This window comes from Oncorhynchus mykiss, chromosome 9, assembly GCF_013265735.2.
Source record: "Oncorhynchus mykiss isolate Arlee chromosome 9, USDA_OmykA_1.1, whole genome shotgun sequence".
NCBI classification, from domain to species: domain Eukaryota; kingdom Metazoa; phylum Chordata; class Actinopteri; order Salmoniformes; family Salmonidae; genus Oncorhynchus; species Oncorhynchus mykiss.
The window spans coordinates 43,764,926-43,779,644 of NC_048573.1; the positions used below are offsets into that span (position 1 = coordinate 43,764,926).

Below are 14,719 nucleotides of genomic sequence, written 5' to 3' on the forward strand. Positions count from 1 at the left end.
AGAAGGCCTCAAACAGTTGGAATGTTCTGCTGTGGATGAGAATGGAAAAGGGTGAAAACGTAGTGCTGAGTTCCTCAGGCAGATATTAAGGGGGGGGTGCTGATGTGGCTGGCTGTATTGTTAAAAACAAAAAAGCTTTAGGGCTCGATTCATCCATATTTCCAAAGTTCAAATCTATAGCATGGATCTTCTGTGATTATTACCACAGCAAGCAAGGTACTTGGTGTCAAACATTCAGGCCTGGATGAGATCTTTAAGGTCAGGGCCCTCCGCAAGGCTCACAAAATAATTTTAGACTTCGAACTTTGAACTACTCTCCTCTGGGTGCAGGTATAGGCCACCCCCCAGCAGGAAAAAAACTACTAGACAATAATTTGTGCCAGGTGTGATATCCCTCCTAAATAGCTTGGGCTATTTAAGGCCAGCAGGCTAGTCTTTTTTTTGTGCCCCAGGGTACTTCAAACTGGGTTTACAGGAACCTGCAGTGTAAGAAACAATGCCACAAGACATGATTTTGATGAGTATTTATTTAATAAGCAATGTACAGCATTCAAGGTCATTATGAGCATATAGTCAGCGTTATGAGTCAAACTAATATGCAAATTGGTCGGATATCAGATTTACCCCGTATGAAATATCAAAGTAATGTAGGCAATTGCCTCATGTTGGTGACCGTGCTACAAACATTAAGCATTTGACCAAGAAGTTAGTTTTCTTTTTGTAACATTCAAAACCTGCATCAATTGATATTCTGGAGCTTTTTTGAAGTTGAACAGAGACGGCATGCAAACCCAACATGCAAGACATGCATGTTACATTTAGACCAGGAGTGGAAGGGGGAAAAAAAGGTATTTGGACAGACATCTTAGTTCATTCCAGCAGTTAAAGCATGATCTTGTGTAAAGCAGAGGCCTAACAACCAGATTCTTCTCTGGTGAATGGATGAGAAAGATTGGTTTATTTCAAACCAGTTTAAATCTGGTTCCTGGATTTCTTGACGTTGATTTGTCTTGCATACTTTGAAATATTCCGTTTGGATCCCATGCAAGAATGATATCTTACTCTGTTTAGAAATAAAATTGAATGTCCATCAACCATTGTGACTGATAAAATGTAATAGGGCCTCTAGGAAATCTTAGACTGTTAATTTGCAATTGACTTATGATTAATCAGTTTCAATTATATTCAGCCAATGTCACTTCCTGTTATTGTCCCTTATACATTAAGTCACTTCCTTAGATTGGCTCCTGTGCAGCGCTGATACATTTCAATTTGTGCTTGTTTAGGTTGAGACAGTTGGGGGTATTTAAGGTTCCTCTGGGTGCCAGCATGTGGGAGTAGAAGGGAATGAGGTGGATGTTCTCGCGGAGCAAGCACTCTAGCGTCGACATGGAAGTGACAAATCGGTAAAGCAGTGGCCAAGTGGGTTAATAAGTGGTTAAACAAATAGCAAGAGTTGTGGAGCAGGGAGGGGAGACACATTAAAAGGTGGGGGCAGGGAGGTCCTCATGTCGAGAGGAGAACAAACAATGGCACTATAGTCCTTTCCAAATACTTTAACAGAAATGGATTATTCTGTTCCTGAGAGCTACTGAACAAAAGGTCCGCGGCAAAGCCGTGCGAGCAAACGAACTTGGTAAACGGAGACCTTAACATACAAATCTGATTGAGGCTGAAATTTCAACCGCTGTATCCAATTGAACTTCAGTTGCTTTTTTATTTGAGGTTTATGTCAGACTATGGCTACAGTCCTAACTAGTTAGTTACTTGAATAGTTGACTAATAGATCAATGTAATCTAAAATGGCCACCATTTTTATTCCCACGTGGATTTTTTTTATTTTTATGGTCAAGTTATTCAGGTGGTTGATAAGACTATTTTAGCCTCTGAGCAAGATTTGTGTATTTGAATAGTAGATTGTTTGGTGAAACCATATGTAGAAGGGATTATTTGTTCCCCTTCTAGACATGTCTATACCGGTCAACACTAAGAATCAAACAGGTATGGAAGGTGTCACTGTACTTTTAATTATCCCACAATGCCTGACGGCAAATCATAATACTGTTAGTTCGGAATTAAACTGCCTTTCTTGTCCTCATGCTATGTAGCTAATGCTAAAGTAACATATTCCACAACACTCACCCCAATGTTAGACATCACATTTTCATAGGACCTAATCCTCTGCTTCAGCATGAACTAGCCTAGCATGAGGACGATAAAGGCTGTGTGTTTTCTAGAAATGGAGATGAGTAGCCCTAATCATTTTAAGAAAATTGTCACAAGGGGATATCTGTAGTTGGGCTTGCACCAGACAATGTATAATTCAAGTAAAATATAGTAAATAAACACTAACCGTCAGAATAACGTGGTCATAGTTTTGACTGAAAAAGCTGATTGTAGCACCGGCAGCCACATTAATTCTCAAATTTTACCACTACAACGTCCCAATATGATGGATTTTAGAGCCAATCTGGCTAATGCAATTTTGCAAGGCGTCTCAGGTTGAAAATAATGGGTAGACCGCTTGATCAGGCAAAGCTCATTGCATTAGTTTCTGTAATAACGACCGCTGATAAAGCCCACTCTTATACCTAGAGTTAAAGCACCTAACCATGCCCTCGTACGGCACAAAAGGCCCACGATAATATTAACTTCCAAAGGCTCTAAGTCAGGTTCACCTAGCAGCATCAGGTGTGTATTACAGTATTTTCACAATGACAAGGTAAACAGTATGCACTGTACCCACAATTAGCGACATTCCCTAATCGCACAAACACACCAAATTCACATACAGTAGGTCTCTCCACTCGGGGGTTAAATAATTATGGCAAATGGAAAACAACTTTGCATGAGAGCACTGTGGCAGGAGTGGAGAGAACTCAGGCTTGCTGCCGACCATGGCTGCCCGCCGGTTATACTCAAGCGTTGGGTATGACACAGCCACATTGTCAGCATTCCACGAGCAGACAGACACACACTCATAAAACACACAGTTTGACAGTGCTCCCACTGCTGTGGAATAAGAGGGTCACTCAGTGGGAAACATTTAGAAGCCAATCTTTCCCCTAGTCATGGAGTAGCCCAGCTTGGCCTCATTGTTGATGAAGGACATGATGCCCAGGTAGGTCTCGATGAGGAGGGGCCTCTCTAGGATCAGAACTCCGTTGGCCCTGCCCGGAATGGCAAACTCCTTGTGGGCCTTCTTCACTGCCTGAACCAGCTGGGTCCGGAAGATGTCCATCTGACAGAAGAGGAGAGCAGCTAAGTGTTTAATATACCAAGCTCCCATGTGAACATGAATATTGCATATGAATCGTTATTATTGTAAATGGGGGAGGGGAGGTGGCAACGTAAGAGTTTAACCTGGCAGAGAGAGGCCACTTTCTCGTCGGCACGGGCCATGGGGTGCTCAGTGAAGGTGACATAGGGCATGTCTGTGGACCAGGGATTCCAGCGGTTCACGAAGGAGGGGCGTGGGCGTTTGTCCCACTGAACCCGAATCCCATAGCCCTCCCTCCTGTAGAGACACTTATTGTAATTCCAGTGTGCTGGGAGTAATCAATGAATAGTAGGCTGTGTTCAGTGGGCACGAGAGGAGAAAAGCTTTAGAAACAGGTGTATCTATACTTGTCCAATATGCGTTCCTAGTTTTCGGTTTCCATGCCTACTGAACACGTCTGACTGCTGAGTGTATTTGGCCCTGTCCAGAAACAACCCCAAGCGACTTGAGTAGACTCAACATAGTTGGATATGTATAAGCAATATGGCAACATTTCCACCAAGCCTATCCCAAGTGAACGTTAGCCTTCTACCATATTGCTTATACTGTACCTATCCAATTATTTCAGAACATCGACAAGTGTCTTGTGTTGTTGTAAGTACAGGGTCATAGCTCAGTGGCGCTTACTTGTTGAGTGATTTGGGCGGGAACTCAAACTCGCCCACTGAGATGGTGTCCACGGCATTAAGGGAGATTCTGATGACCTGCTGACACAGCAGGTTGATGAAGTCATACTTGCAAACCAGCAGGGACCTGTTAGAAAACCAAGAGAGACAATATGGCAAATTAAGTGAAGAGTGTATAAACGTTCATGCAAGTTTGACGCCTTTATCAGCACGAATATATCACAACCGCGTCGAGGCTTTCATCCAGTCGGCAACATAAATGTATCAAATGATATGGGAATGGATCCCTCCAATTGGGTTCAAATGGATATCCAATCGTAACATTTGCCACTAATCATTTGGTTTACCTGTCAGTTATGAGCACCAGTCTCTCCTTCTCGTTGTTCCAGTGGTCAACTCTAAGGGAAACATTATTACATTCAGATTTAGCATTCTCATCTGTAGCAAAATAATGTAATGAGATATTCATGAAAATATGAAGTCACAATGGTGTAAGAGAGACTAAAATGTGCCAAGGGGTTGTGTGATTTCTTTACCAATTGGCATCTGCCGGCAGAATATAATTTTTCATGGAGATGGTATGTATTAACTGGATAAATAAACATGCCGTTAAGCACTACATGGCTCTTAATTGCCCAAAAAATATTATCCTTGCCTCTCACTTGCACTAATACCGTTTCAAAGGTTATTTACCACAGCCACAGGAAAATAGGTGTAAAACAGTAGTGGCATTCTTACCTTGAGAGCTCTTTCCCAACAATACAATAATAATAATAATAATATAGAATAAAAACCACAAGAACTACGATGTGAGTTAGAAACACGAGAATGCAAGTATATACATGCATACATGCATATATGCAAGTGACTGGTAGTAGGATAAAGAGCCTTCAGAATGTATTCACACCCCCTTGACCTTTTCCACATTTTGTTGTGTTACAGCCTGATTTTAAAATGAATTAAATGTAGATTGTGTCACACTAGTTAGCATTGGCTTGTGAAACTACCTCTGTGTCCAGTATGAAGTTAGAGACAGAAAAATGGTATCCACAAGGTCATTGGACTCTGGGTAAGTAGATAAAGGGACTCACTGCCAAAATCCCAAAGTATCCCTTTAATAGGTGAATGACTGTCACGCTTGCTAATAGTGATGAGGTCACATTAAAAACACTACCATTTGAATACCTTCTATTTTTTTACCTTTATTTAACTAGGCAAGTCAGTTAAAAACAAATTCTTATTTTCAATGACGGCCTAGGAACAGTGGGTTAACTACCTTGTTCAGGGGCAGAACGACAGATTTGTACCTTGTCAGCTCAGGGATTCGAACTTGCAACCTTTCGGCTGCTAGTCCAACATGCTAGGCTACCCTGCCACACCCTATGCCTATGAGATAGGAAGCGATGTGAAGTATAATGTGCTTACTAGTCATTAAGACCAGCCTTATTGATGGTAGTGTTTAACATGATTTTGGAATGACTATCTCTGTACCCCACACATAACGTACAATTATCTGTAAGGTCCCTCAGTCGAAGTGTGAATTTCAAAACACAGATTCAACCAAAGACCAGGGAGGTTTTCCAATGCCTCGCAAAGGGCACCTATTGGTATATGGGTAAAAAAGTTCAAAAGCAGACATTGAATATCCTTTTAGGCATGGTGAAGTAATTAATTACTACTAAACGATATCATAACCGCCATCGACAAAAGACAGTACTGTGCAGCCGTCTTCATCAACCTGACCAAGGCTTTCAACTCTGTCAATCACCATATTCTTATTGGCAGACTCAGTAGCCTCGGTTTTTCTAATGACTGCCTTGCCTGGTTCACCAACTACTTTGCAGACAGAGTTCAGTGTGTAAAATCGGAGGGCATGTTGTCCGGTCCTATGGGGGTACCACAGGGTTAAATTCTCGGGCCGACTCTTTTCTCTGTATATATCAATGATGTTGCTCTTGCTGCGGGCGATTCCCTGATCCACCTCTACGCAGACGACACCATTCTGTATACTTCTGGCCCTTCCTTGGACACTGTGCTATCTAACCTCCAAACGAGCTTCAATGCCATACAACACTCCTTCCGTGGCCTCCAACTGCTCTTAAACGCTAGTAAAACCAAATGCACGCTTTTCAACCGTTCGCTGCCTGCACCCGCACGCCCGACTAGCATCACCACCCTGGATGGTTCCGACCTAGAATATGTGGACATCTATAAGTACCTAGGTTTCTGGCTAGACTGCAAACTCTCCTTCCAGACTCATATCAAACATCTCCAATCCAAAATCAAATCTAGAGTCGGCTTTCTATTTCGCAACAAAGCCTCCTTCACTCACGCCGTAAAACTTATCCTAGTAAAACTGACTATCCTACCGATCATCGACTTCGGCGATGTAATCTACAAAATAGCTTCCAATACTCAACTCAGCAAACTCGATGCAGTTTATCACAGTGCCATCCGTTTTGTTACTGAAGCTTTGTTACTAAAGCCCACCTATAATTTAGCCCAAACAACTACCTCTTTCCCTACTGTATTTAATTTATTTATTTTGCTCCTTTGCACCCCATTATTTTTATTTCTACTTTGCACATTCTTCTACTGCAAATCTACCATTCCAGTGTTTTACTTGCTATATTGTATTTACTTTGCCACCATGGCCTTTTTTTTGCCTTTACCTCCCTTATCTCACCTCATTTGCTCACATCGTATATAGACTTGTTTATACTGTATTATTGACTGTATGTTTGTTTTACTCCTTGTGTAACTCTGTCGTTGTATGTGTCGAACTGCTTTGCTTTATCTTGGCCAGGTCGCAATTGTAAATGAGAACTTGTTCTCAACTTGCCTACCTGGTTAAATAAAGGTGAAATAAAAATTAAATAAATACCACCCACCACTGCGACCTGTATGCTCTAGTCGGCTGGCCCTCGCCGCATGTTCGTCGCCAGACTCACTGGCTCCAGGTCATCTACAAGTCTATGCTAGGTAAAGCTCCGCCTTATCTCAGTTCACTGGTCACGATGGCAACACCCACCCGTAGCACGCGCTCCAGCAGGTGTATCTCACTGATCATCCCTAAAGCCAAAACCTCATTTGGCCGCCTTTCCTTCCAGTTCTCTGCTGCCTGCGACTGGAACGAATTGCAAAAATCTCTGAAGTTGGAGACTTATCTCCCTCATCAACTTTAAACATCTGCTATCTGAGCAGCTAACCGATCGCTGCAGCTGTACATAGTCCATCGGTATATAGCCCACCCAATTTACCTACCTCATCACCATACTGTTTATATTTTATTTACTTTTCTGCTCTTTTGCACACCAGTATCTCTACCTGCACATGTTCATCTGATCATTTATCACTCCAGTGTTAATCTGCTAAATTGTAATTATTCACTCCTATGGCCTATTTATTGCCTATCTCCTCATGCCTTTTGCACACAATGTACATAGATTTTTTTTTCCTACTATGTTATTGACTTGTTTATTGTTTACTCCATGTGTAACTCTGTGTTGTCTGTTCACACTGCTATGCTTTATCTTGGCCAGGTCGCAGTTGCAAATGAGAACTTGTTCTCAACTAGCCTACCTAGTTAAATAAAGGTGAAATAAAAAAATTACACTATGGATGGTGTGTCAACACAACCCTTCACTACAAAAAATAAGCATCCTTCTGGAGAGAAAGGAAACATTCTCACCATGAGGCCAATTGTGACTTTAAAACAGTTTTTAAAATTGCTGTGATAGAAGAAAACTGAGGATGGATCAACATCGCAGTTACTCGGCAATAATAACCTAATTGATTTATCTCTATGCGGCCTCATTGTCTCTAGTGCCCCCTGCTGTCATAAAACGGAAGTACAGACATATACTGAGGGTGGTGGGAACATAGAAAGACGAAACTCTTAGTTCCGGGTGTCCGATATTATGAGTGGGTGAAACAATGATATGAATGGACGAGGCCATCGATCACGTGAAACCATTCATTCCGTTGTGAAAACTCGATAGCGCATTGAGGCCAAATGAAGAAGGCGGTTTCAATTATTCCTATGGGTTGGTTAATCTCTCGTGGACAGTGCACGTAGCATAACATCTGACACAATTGCGCAAGATATTTAGTTCATGGAGACAACATGGGCTGTGCTATCCGGAAACATTGGGACGTCCCTACCCCCATTGAAGTTAAAATATAAAACGGTTAGGGGTTAAGGTACCCCATTCATAGACGTTAACTATCTTTAGCGCCTATTGACGATATTAAATATATTTCAGAATATACTATCATCGAGAAATAATTTAACAAAAAACAAAAATTAATACACCATTTTAATAGGGTTCCCACAAGGCCATATTGGTGTGTTACAGTGCTTGTTTACGGAAGACAGAGTGGACCACCTGTGCCAATTAGCCATCTGTGTCTCCGTACAACTGTGTGCAGATGGAAGACTGACGCCCAAACGTGTTGTCACTGAAAAATACTGTCAGCTGCAAATGTTAAAACAGTGTATAGTAAGTGTGTATTGTCATGTGAAAGTAGAGGGATTTGTGTTTCTAGAACCCTACCGCAACCGATAATCGAATCACGTTTACATTTGAGAACAACATGCGCTGTTTGAGCTACTCCAGAAAGTGACTTTGCAGTGCTGCCGTCTCATTGAGTTGCTCAAATTGAAGGCCGAACGGGTTACTGCAGGCTGCCATTAGCAACGCAATCTTTTTAACTTCTGTGTGCGATTTAAAAACAATTAGTTCAAAGACATACAGTTGAAGTCGGAAGTGTACATACACCTTAGCCAAATACATTTAAACTATTTTTTTCACAATTCCTGACATTTAATCCTTGTAAAAATTTCCTGTTTTAGGTCAGTTAGGATCACCACACAGAATGTCTCCTTCCTGAGCGGTATGAAGGCTGCGTGGTCCCATGGCGTTTATACTTGCGTACTATTGTTTGTACAGATGAACGTGGTATGTTCAGGCATTTGGAATTTTCTCCCAAGGATGAACCAGACTTGTGGATGTCTACAATTTGTTTTCTGAGGTGTGGCATGCACAAAAAGTAGATGTCCTAACCGACTTGCCAAAACTATAGTTTGTTAACAAGAAATTTGTGAGGTGGTTGAAAAATGAGTTAACGACTCCAACCTAAGTGTATGTAAACTTCCGACTTCAACTGTACATCTGGTGTATCAGAAGCAATTATTGGCAACTATAGAATGGTGAAGAAGAACTCCGCGGAGTATACAACTAAATTAATTTAGCCATTCATTGTAGCATTGGCACTCTGTAGTGTTGCTATTTTCTCACGTTCTTATGTCAATTAACTCATGACATTCCTAGATTACTCATTATACTAATAAAGTCAGATTTAAAAATCAACAAATACAATAGTCAGTTTAAAAAAAGGTTAAGGGTACAAAACTAATATATATATATATATATACATACATACACACACACACACACAGTACCAGTCAAAAGTTTGGACACACCTACTCATTCAAGGGTTTTCCTTTATTTTTACTATTTTCTACATCAAAATGATGAACATATATGTAATCATGTAGTAACCAAAAAAGTGTTAAAACAAAATCAAAATATATTCGAGATTCTTCAAAGTAGCCACTCTTTGCCTTGATGATAGCTTTGCACACGCTTGACACTCTCAACCAGCTTCATGAGGAATGCTTTTCCAACTGTCTTGATTTGAAAGAGTTCCCACATAAGCTGAGCACTTGTTGGCTGCTTTTCCTTGACTCTGCGGTCCAACTCATCCCAAACAATCTCAATTGGGTTGAGGTCAGATGATTGTGGAGGTCAGGTCATCTGATGCAGCACTCCATCACTCTCCTTCTTGGTCAAATAGCCCTTACAGCCTGGAGGTGCTTTGGGTCATTGTCCAGTTGAAAAACAAATGATAGTGGGATGGCATATCACTGCAGAATACTGTGGTAGCCATGCTGGTTAAGTGTGCCTTGAATTCTAAATAAATCCCTGACAGTGTCAACAGCAAAGCACACCCACACCATCACACATCCTCCTCCATGCTTCACAGTGGGAACCACACATGTGGAGATCATCCGTTCACCTACTCTGTGTCTCACAAAGAAAATTCACATTTGGACTCAGACCAAAATGGTCTATGTCCATTGCTTGTGTTTATTGGCCCAAGAAAGTCTCTTCTTATTAGTGTCCTTTAGTAGTGGTTTCTTTGCAGCAATTTGACCATGAAGGCCTGATTCACGCAGTCTCCTCTGAACAGTTGATGTTGAGATGTGTCTGTGAAGCATTTATTTGGGCTGCAATTTCTGAGGCTGGTAACTCTAATGAACTTATCCTCTGTAGCGGAGGTAACTCTGGGTCTTCCTTTCCTGTGGTGATCCTCACGAGAGCCAGTTTCATCATAGCGCTTGATGGGTTTTTGCACTTGAGGAAACGTTCAAATGGTAAAGATTGACTGACCTTCATGTCTTCAAGTCATGATGGACTGTTGTTTCACTTTGCTTATTTGAGCTGTTCTTGCCATAAGTCACACCTGTTAATTGAAATGCATTCTAGGTGACTACCTCATGAAGCTGGTTGAGAGAATGCCAAGTGTGCAGAGCTGTCATCAAGGCAAAAGGTGGCTACTTTGAAGAATGTCAAATATAAAATATATTTTGATTTGTTTAAAAAAAAATTGGTTACTACATGATTAAATGTGTTATTTCATAGTTTTGATGTCATCACTATTATTCTACAATGTAGAAAATTGTAAAAAGAAAAGAAAAACCCTGGAATGAGTAGGTGTGTCCAAACTTGACTGGTACTGTATATCTGGCTGTGTTGGCAAAATCTCTACATATCCCATTGAGGCAAGCAGGGAGAGGCTGGCCATTGTCACAGTTTCAAGACCAGTCAGAAACATCCAGCTAACCCTACACCAATGGAATTTAGATCCACATTAAGTAGCAATGATATCCTTCGCCACTGCCGTCTTAACGACATGACAGCTTGAACCAGTCATGACTATTCCAAAAAAAAAAATCTAGCTTATATGCACAAAAAGCTTCTAGCAAATTGTGTGCACAAATTTGTTTACATCCCTGTTAGTGAGAATTTCTCCTTTGCCAAGATAATCCATCCACCTGACAGGTGTGCTCGTCATCCTTACCAGGGTCTTGACCTGACTGCAGTTTGGTGTCGTAACTGACTTCAGTGGGCAAATGCTCACCTTCAATGGCCACTGGCACACTGGAGAAGCGTGCTCTTCACGGATGAATCATGGTTTCAACTGTACCGGGAAGATGGCAGACAATGTGTATCGCGTCGTGTGGGCGAGCGGTTTGCTGATGTCAATGTTGTGAACAGAGCACCCCATGGTGGTGGTGGGGTTATGGTATGGGCAGACATAAGCTACAGACAACAGACATAATTTTATCAGTGGTAATTTGACTGCACAGAGATACCATGGACGAGATCCTGAGGCCCAATGTCGCGCCATCAGCTCATGTTTCAGCATGATAATGCACGGCCCCATGTTGCAAGGATCTGTACACAATTCCTAGGAGTTGAAAATGGCCTACATACTCAGAAATGACACCAATTCAGCATGTTTGGGATGCTCTGTATCGACGGCGTGTCCCAGCTCCCGCCAATGTCCAGCAACTTCACACAGACATTGAACAGTAGTTGGACAACATTCCACAATCAACAGCCTGATCAATTCTATGCGAAGGAGATGTGTCGTGTTGCATGAGGCAAATGGTGGTCACACAAAATAGACTGGTTTTCTGATCCACACCCCTACCTTCTTTTTTAAGGTGTCTGTGACCAACAGATACATATCTGTATTCTCAGTCATGCTAAATCCATAGATTACGGCCTAATGAATTTATTTCAATTGACCGATTTCCTTATACGAACTAACTCAGTAAAATCCTTGAAATTGTTGAATGTATATTTTTGTTCGGTGTAGTTACATGATTGTTTTGAAGTTTAAGGGTGCAGTATTTATGCACAAAACAATAGCATAGTTCAAGTTTAGGACAGGATATAGCTGCTGGACGCTAGGCTAATTCAGGACAAAGGTTGTAGTTTTTATTTGATTAAACAATTCAGAGACCAAAACAAATACATCAGATTAAATATTTAAGGAGAGCGAATCGATATACAGTCCCTAAATCAGCTGTAACTGTCAATACTAAAACAAAGCTTAAAATGAAGTCGCTTCTGGACATGGTAGACTCCTCACCACTAATTGGGGGATCCTGTTTTCCGCTAACAATGTCTGCAGTACCACGGTCGGCCTTCAACTTCCATGGCTTCAATGAGAGGGGGCAGTTGTTCTCCACTGGAATGAATCATTGAAAACACTCAGACATCATCAAGCTCCTTTCAAATCACCTGTAGTGCTAGGGCAAAAACCAAAACGTGCACCCAGGGGGGGCCCCAGGACCAAATTTGGGAACTTCTGTACTGCCAATGTAACTTTACTGGCCTATGTGATGATGTGAATTGCTGATAAAATGACTCACTCTGCAAGCAGCCACACACTCAGCACTTCTCCATCCTCTGAAGGCAGGCCCACTGTTCTGATGTCATTCACTGCTCGTTCAATGGTCCCTGGCTGAAATGAAGAGGCCACAGTTAATTGATTTCAGTCCTCTCATCATTATAATAATCGAGCAGATGGTTCCATATATCATAGCTGAATAAATTGCAGTTGTCTGAATAAATGGTTACGTTTAACAGAACGGTTTGTTTCACAATCTTAAGAAATAGAGGTTAGTTTGTAACGACATGTTGCATGGGTGTTCACTGCCACAAATACGCACCTTCAAATCAGAGCGAACCAAGCAGTCAATCTGCAATTGCAAGCTGATTGCAGCGTGAGCGTTTGACAGCTGTTTCCAAGCTAGCCTATTAGCTTGCTAACTAGCTAATATCTGACGTTGTTCAGATAAAAAAAAAAAAAAAAGGTCAATTATTAGCCAGACTTACCCTAAAGACGAAATAATCCTTCACTTTCGCTTGCATTGTTGGGTTGTGGACATGAAACGGCGTCAACGTTTGTAAGGGGGAGCAACATGCTACAGAAGAACTATACCCAAGGCTCCCTCTGGCCCCCGGCGGTGTGAAGGCAACCTCGACTCCATCCTCTGCCTCTGCCGGATGAAGGACCGCAGCCCCCGGACTCATTGGTTCAACCGTGTCGTTTAGCTGAAGCATAGTGCAAACTGAGTTGTAATAAAAAGCACAGAATAGACTTCAACCTATCCTCTCGAAAATAAAGATTCAGCAAACGGTGTATTGTTTTGAATTGGTCATTGCGCACAATAATACGATCAGAGAGGATGGTGTTTACAAGGAAGTACCCCTGCCTCACTTCCCCCCTTAGATTTCCTTTTTTCACCTCTTAAAGGGGAAATCTGCTGTTCAAACAAGTGTTCACCCCCGCCACTGTTGAGCTGTAATCCTTAGTCCCGAACAGCTAAAACAAGAGTTTCTATTTTTATTTTTTATTTACATTTAAACAGGCAAGTCAGTTAAGAACTCATTCTTATTTACAATGACGGCCTACCGGGGAACAGTGGGTTAACTGACTTGTTCAGGGGCAGAACGACAGATTTTTTACCTTGGATTTTTATTTATTTATTTCACCTTTATTTAACCAGGTAGGCAAGTTGAGAACAAGTTCTCATTTACAATTGCGACCTGGCCAAGATAAAGCAAAGCAGTTCGACACATACAACGACACAGAGTTACACATGGAGTAAAACAAACATACAGTCAATAATACAGTATAAACAAGTCTATATACGATGTGAGCAAATGAGGTGAGATAAGGGAGGTAAAGGCAAAAAGGCCATGGTGGCAAAGTAAATACAATATAGCAAGTAAAACACTGGAATGGTAGATTTGCAATGGGAGAATGTGCAAAGTAGAAATAAAAATAATGGGGTGCAAAGGAGCAAAATAAATTAATTAATTAAATACAGTAGGGAAAGAGGTAGTTGTTTGGGCTAAATTATAGGTGGGCTATGTACAGGTGCAGTAATCTGTGAGCTGCTCTGACAGTTGGTGCTTAAAGCTAGTGAGGGAGATAAGTGTTTCCAGAGTGTTTTCAGAGATTTTTGTAGTTCGTTCCAGTCATTGGCAGCAGAGAACTGGAAGGAGAGGCGGCCAAAGAAAGAATTGGTTTTGGGGGTGACTAGAGAGATATACCTGCTGGAGCGTGTGCTACAGGTGGGAGATGCTATGGTGACCAGCGAGCTGAGATAAGGGGGGACTTTACCTAGCAGGGTCTTGTAGATGACATGGAGCCAGTGGGTTTGGCGACGAGTATGAAGCGAGGGCCAGCCAACGAGAGCGTACAGGTCGCAATGGTGGGTAGTATATGGGGCTTTGGTGACAAAACGGATTGCACTGTGATAGACTGCATCCAATTTGTTGAGTAGGGTATTGGAGGCTATTTTGTAAATGACATCGCCAAAGTCGAGGATTGGTAGGATGGTCAGTTTTACAAGGGTGTGTTTGGCAGCATGAGTGAAGGATGCTTTGTTGTGAAATAGGAAGCCAAGATAGATTTAACTTTGGATTGGAGATGTTTGATATGGGTCTGGAAGGAGAGTTTACAGTCTAACCAGACACCTAAGTATTTGTAGTTGTCCACGTATTCTAAGTCAGAGCCGTCCAGAGTAGTGATGTTGGACAGGCGGGTAGGTGCAGGTAGCGATCGGTTGAAGAGCATGCATTTCGTTTTACTTGTATTTAAGAGCAATTGGAGGCCACGGAAGGAGAGTTGTATGGCATTGAAGCTTGCCTGGAGGGTTGTTAAC

The 14,719-nt window shown here is 41.7% G+C and overlaps 1 protein-coding gene across 1 annotated transcript; it reads right to left on the reverse strand.

Moving 5' to 3' along the window:
* Window positions 1-509: 509 nt before the first annotated feature.
* Window positions 510-13,294, reverse strand: tprg1l (tumor protein p63 regulated 1-like). Its single transcript, XM_021615831.2, has 6 exons — window positions 12,882-13,294; window positions 12,416-12,507; window positions 4,254-4,304; window positions 3,908-4,033; window positions 3,364-3,517; window positions 510-3,241 (listed from the first exon to the last, which is right to left on the reverse strand). The coding sequence occupies exons 1-6, from the start codon at window positions 13,107-13,109 to the stop codon at window positions 3,047-3,049; spliced, it is 846 nt and encodes a 281-aa protein (XP_021471506.1). The 5' UTR covers window positions 13,110-13,294; the 3' UTR covers window positions 510-3,046.
* Between the last annotated feature and the right edge of the window lie 1,425 nt (window positions 13,295-14,719).